Source organism: Stegastes partitus, unplaced genomic scaffold (assembly GCF_000690725.1).
Source record: "Stegastes partitus isolate 25-593 unplaced genomic scaffold, Stegastes_partitus-1.0.2 Scaffold1475, whole genome shotgun sequence".
NCBI classification, from domain to species: Eukaryota; Metazoa; Chordata; class Actinopteri; family Pomacentridae; genus Stegastes; species Stegastes partitus.
Window position 1 is genome coordinate 164,545 of NW_007579206.1, and position 5,890 is coordinate 170,434.

General features: G+C 42.0%; 1 protein-coding gene across 1 annotated transcript; it reads right to left on the reverse strand.

The window, feature by feature from the left end:
* Positions 1 to 893: 893 nt before the first annotated feature.
* On the reverse strand, positions 894 to 4,037 carry LOC103370732 (gap junction alpha-10 protein-like). The gene is made up of 2 exons (XM_008299870.1): positions 2,610 to 4,037; positions 894 to 932 (listed from the first exon to the last, which is right to left on the reverse strand). The coding sequence occupies exons 1-2, from the start codon at positions 4,035 to 4,037 to the stop codon at positions 894 to 896; spliced, it is 1,467 nt and encodes a 488-aa protein (XP_008298092.1).
* Between the last annotated feature and the right edge of the window lie 1,853 nt (positions 4,038 to 5,890).

A 5,890-nucleotide genomic window follows, 5' to 3' on the forward strand; every position in this document is an offset into this window, starting at 1 on the left:
TACACTGATTATTCAGCGTACCTCGTCTTATGGGTAAGAGCTCTAAACACATGTATACAGTTTCTGTGATGTGGATTTGAACTTTTTACAGTTGTGGCATCATTATATTTGTAGATTTTGGTGATGCATTTTCTACACATCATTTACCTGCAATATGACAGTTATATGCAGATTCAGCTATTTTCATTTTCTGGTTTTACCTTTAAATATTTAAATGACCTGTATTTTACTTTGCAATTTAGGTTTTTTGTATGTATTGTGCGACATATCTTTAATTATTTGATATGAAAACAATTTTGAAGTAAAAAAAACAAACAACATTTTGTCGAGGCAGTTTTGTCAAAAAAATAAACCAAAAGCATGACAGTTACACAGTGTGGTGTTGATGTGTGGATTTTGATAAAATATCTGTTGGCAAATTGTTTGCTGTTTTGTTAAGAATCATTTAATTTGAATATAATAGAAAATGTCATGGTTTTTCATGGAATTACCGTAGAAATGTCTTTGCACACATAACACAGATTCTAATCAAGTGCATATTACAGAAGCAAACAGGTCCTCTGAGGCGTATGCTCCGTAATAATCATGTTGATTCAGCACAGTCCAAAAGATTCAGCCAACACACTGAAAATGTCCACATTTTTAAGAACATAAAGTTCCTTCTTTTTAGTACCAACATGTAGACATTGAAGGTGCTTCCAATCCAAAACACACTGGGCTTCGGCACGATGAGTCCACTCCTCATCATGGCTGACTGACTGGTTTTGGCCCCATGTGACTTGAGCAGTGGATCAATGTTGATGGCTGGATCATTGATACAGTTTCAGCCCTGTTTGTGACCCAGCTAGGCCGTGGAACACAACTGCTACTGCCACGATGTCAGCCTTTTCTCTTCACTTCTTCATGATAGAGGAGATATCCAGAAACATACTCTAGAAAACACAAAGAGACAGCTTTGATTGATACATTTATCACATTTGGAAAGAAATAAACAAAAACATTGTTGTAGTGGTGACTGTGTATGAATTTGTCACGCCATAGTTGATGAGGAAGCATTGCAATGATTTTTTAAAATATAAAACTAAATATGATATGTGTGAGGCCATTGGGTGTCATGAGAAAGAAGAGCAGAAGTTAAAACAGCGGTAGGTGCAGATTAGCTAATTTAAGAACGGAACATAATATCAAAGTATTTTCAGTCGTCCAAATGGGTGTTAAGGACAGTGTTGTGTAATAGATGATTCCAGGCCTGTGTGCTGTTTATATTTCTAAGTTCATAATTAACAATTTATGCACACACATGATTAATTTGAGTATATGATTTTTCTGTAGCTATCAGTATTTTTGAAATATTAGTATTGTCTATAATATTTAGAATTATGCATTTTGTCTGTTCTTTTTAAATGATTCAAAATTGTGTTCAAGTGTCTTATCTTCACAAACTTAAAGTAATAAATAATAACTTTCTTTTATCTACAAATGTAGACTGTGTCTTTTAATGGACATGTTTTAATGTCTGTCTTATCGTAAAAACATGTAATTGAAGTACGAGGTGTCAGAAAAGTTCCAGGACTGGTGTCACAAAAGATGTATTTCAAACCCAAACTACAGGAGTTTTCCCCTTCAGACGATCAACCAGCACGTCTACGAAAAGATCCTGCAGCGAGAAGAGGCGAGCGTCGTGGCTGCTTGACCATGACAACCTGCTCACAGCGCCCTGAGCATCTGACAGTTCCTGGCTGAGAAGAACATCTCCGTGCTGGAGCAACCTCCCTACTCACCCCACCTGGCTCCGTGGGATTGTTTCCTCTTCCCCAAGCTCAACAGGGGTCATCAAGGGGACCCGTTTTGAAGACGTGGACAACATCAGATGGCTGTGACGGCGGAGCTGCAGTGGATTCCATGCCGTCATGGAATCCACTGCAGCTCCGTAGCAGAGAAGGTTGGGAAAGTACGCTAGCCTCCAGGGGGATTACTTCGAAGGGGAAAACTCGTAGTTTGTAGTTTGGATTTGAAATCTATCTTTTGTGACACCAGTCCTGGAACTTTTCTGACACACCTCATATATTTGTGAAAAAGTCAGCTCAGTGCCTTTGCTCTGTCTGTAATACCAACCCATGCCTTAATATTGTTGCTGCTGTTTTGCTTTTCAAATGGCCTCATTTGTTTTACTTTTACTGGGAACACTGACAGGACACAGGCTGCCACTTTGACAGTACTGAGCTTCAACCAGATCAACAGAACAGCTTCATTTCTTCATCTTTCTCTTTTCAAAACTTCAGCCCTTCTCTTCTTACTTCTTGAAGTCAGTCCTTTTTGCAATTATTCCATTCTATTGAGTGTTTTGGCCAAATTTTGTGGTTAATTTAGTTGACAAAGTACTTTCGTAATTCTATCAGGAGGGAAGCATCGGGCCTTAATAACTAAGTAATTATGTCTTATACTGTATGTATAAAACAACTATGCTGTCAAGACCAAAGACAGAAATGGAGAATAAGCTGCTTTGTGATTAACAGGTACAGCATGTGTTACAGAACTTTGCCTCTAAACACTAAATGTCTGAGGCTTATGTGTGATATGTTATGAGACAATCTTTGCTCTTTACTTGCCATAGACATTCTTCGCCCTCCGGCAGGCGGCATCATGGGCATGTCTCCCTGAAGGGAGCCCAATTCATCCGACTCCTCTGAGGTATGTAAGGAGGGACTTGTGGAGCCACTCATGGAGGACAAGCTTTCAGATGGTGGCCTGATCATGAAGCTGGTCTTCCTGGGGTTGGGTATCAGGAGCTCGCTCCCCATCGACTCCCTTCTGTCATCTTCATTGAGGTGTCTGATAGCACTGGGTCTTAAGGTGCTACTGGACAGCAGAACTTCCAAATGGCTCGGGTGTTCTATCTCATGGGTGTTCTCATGGCTTGTTGTGTTCCCTTCCACAGTGGGCATGACAGAAGTCCAGGCTGGATGGTGGCCCATCATGGTTGCATGTACCTCTGAACTGTCATTACTTTGGGGGATTTGGATTGTGCAGTTCTGGCCAGACCTGGGTGGCATCTTAGGTTGGGGACAAATATAGCTGGTCTGACTGTGTCCTAGATGAGCCAGGCTGTTGTGTCTTAGTGCTTCCTGGCTGGCTTTGAGCCCACTGTTGTAATGAGGAGGCTTCATGTCAGCCTCTGGAATCACTTTGAAGGTCTGAGTCAAAGGCCCATTTTGAGGTGATATATTGCTCATTACACAGAGGTGTGGTAAAGATGCCTTCTTCTTGGACTTGTAAATCAAACTGTCATCTTCCATGTACCTCTCTCCACTCAGTGCATGCTTGATTTTCCTGATGCCTAAGTGGGATATTTCCAGAATATTTAGGAAAAGTGACACACCAGCAATGGCAATCATGAAGACCATGAAGATGGTCTTCTCTGTGGGCCTGGAGATGTAACAGTCTACGCTGTTGGGGCAAGGCAGTCTCTCACACTTATAGAGTGGCTCCAGTTGGACACCATAGAGTATATACTGGCCCAGGATGAAGCAGACCTCCACCACAGAGCGTGTAAGGATATGGATGATATAAGTTCTCAATAGAGAACCTCTGAGAGGAGCCTTCTTCACCTTCCTCTGCTCGTCCAGCCTCCTCAGTTCCTTCTCCATGCGTTTATGTTCATCCATCGCCAACTCTGCCTCATCCAGATCCTCCTTCAGCTGGGCCCGTCGGCGGTGCCGTTCCTTCTCCAGTGCACGAATGCAGTAGAGAGCGTGACCCATGTAGACCAAGGAGGGTGCAGACACAAAGATGACCTGAAGGACCCAGAAGCGAATGAGGGAGATAGGGAATGCACGGTCATAGCAGACTGCTTTGCAGCCTGGTTGGTCAGTGTTGCAGACAAACTCAGACTGCTCATCATCCCATACATCCTCAGCAGCTGCTCCCAGAATCAGCATTCGAAAGATGAAGAGTATGGTAAGCCAGATTTTGCCCACAATGGTGGAGTGAATGTGGACTTCTTCTAGGATGCTGCCCAGCAGGTTCCAGTCACCCATAGTCGGCTTCTTACCACTTCAGTGCCACATATTCAAACTGTGGAGACACAGTGTGCAAAGTACAATTCATTATTCTCACAAAGCCGGAGTCTAGATACAAGTGATTACAACTTAGGCTTTACTTTTTAAAATTGCACAAATGGTTTATGTTGGTTATGATAACACTGCAGTGAAGAAAGGTACTGATGTTTCTGAAAAATGCTGTAAATTACTCCAAAGAGGCAAAACATACAAGCAATGATATGATCAGACAGGTTGCAAACGAGGTAACAGTTGAGCATATTAGCAAGTGCTTTCTTGGTAAAACTATTAACTACTGTAAGCTGAATCATAAAGTTTGGTTTTTCATCTGTCCATTATCTAATCCTCACTAAGGTGGTGGGGGGGCGGAGCCTATCCCAGCTGACTCAGGGTGAAGGCAGGTTCACCTGGACAGGTAACCAGTCTATCACAGGGCTACACTTAGAGACAGACAACCAAGCACACTCACATTCACACCTACGGACAATTTACAATCACCAATTAACCTCAGCATGTTTCTGGACTGTGGGAGGAAGCCGGAGAACCCGGAGAGAACCCACGCTGCACGGGGAGAACATGGAGACTCCACGCACAAAGATCCCGGGTGTCCTCACCGGGACACCAACCGGCGACCTTCTAGCTGTGAGGTGACAGTGCTCACCACTGTGCAGCCCCAAGTTTGTTTTTTGCCCCATTGCAGCTATTTTTGTTTTTTATGTATCACTCTAAGATTCCAGGAATTAATTGAGTTATTATACACTGATGGCATACAACCCATCACATTACATCATAACATCTCATTCATTTGAATACAAGATGCGAAGTGGTGCATGTGTTGAAAAAGTTTTGGCCAATTGACATTGCCATTGAGGATCCTTCTCTGTCAGACCCATGGATTGCCATAGACTGCTGCAAGCTGACTGTCTTCCAGTTGGTTCCCTGCAAACACAAATGGCCTTAAAAGACAGTAATCATATGGCTCTCCTAAACTTTCCAAACGTGGTCAGACTGAGTAATGTAAAACCTAATTTAGTTGAGACTATGACCTTCTCTACATTGATTAAGTGTGGGAGGAAATGCTCTTTGTACGTCTGCATCACATGATGAATGTTAAAGTTGCTCTGATGCATACTATTAAGCCATAGCTTTGGCTTTAATAAAGTGTCTCTGCTCAATCTCAGTGCTGTTTTATGGAGAAACTCAGAGAACAAACGTCCCGTCCCTTGTTGTTTTATAAAGTTCATAGCTCACATAAATATAAAATAAACAATAATGTACTCTTGAGCTTGTCAACAATGAAATAACATCAGCAATCATATATCAACTACATCAATATATCCCAGCTTATCAGAGGGCACTGACATTACATCTGATAAGTTGATACAAGGGAAGAAGTCAGCAGTGGGCCTGGGCTTGCATTACTCACTGGCATTTACCGCCCAGCCAATTTGATCAAGCTACATGTTGTAACGATGAATACGAGAAAGTCATTTATAGGGAAAGAATGAAACAAGATGAATACTTTTCTCTTGTCTGGTGTATGTTGAATTTGTCTTCTGATTAAAATGAACCTGCTGAAACAGTTGTTGTGTTAAATGTCCAGAATTGGTTCCTATAATTTGGTCAGGCAAACTTTTTCCTTTACCCAGCAAACTAACTTTTTTTCAGGTGATCTAACATATACAACAACGGTTAAACACAGTTCTTTAATGTGCTATTTTTAAAAAGCAAGAGGTGACACGCTTCCATCAATCTATTCAGCCCAATTCTTCAGAAACCACAAGGTTGATAGCATGGCTGCTTGCTTCCTGGTGCTAGCACTGTCTCCTGGG

What these genes read in the sequence shown, in the direction of transcription:
- LOC103370732 (XM_008299870.1), bottom strand. Translation starts at nt 4,037, where the DNA reads ATGGGTGACTGGAACCTGCTGGGCAGCATCCTAGAAGAAGTCCACATT. An exon ending in GAGGGCGAAGAATGTCTATG is followed by an intron (nt 933 to 2,609) that starts GCAAGTAAAGAG and finishes TGTGTTTTCTAG; the next exon opens with AGTATGTTTCTGGATATCTC.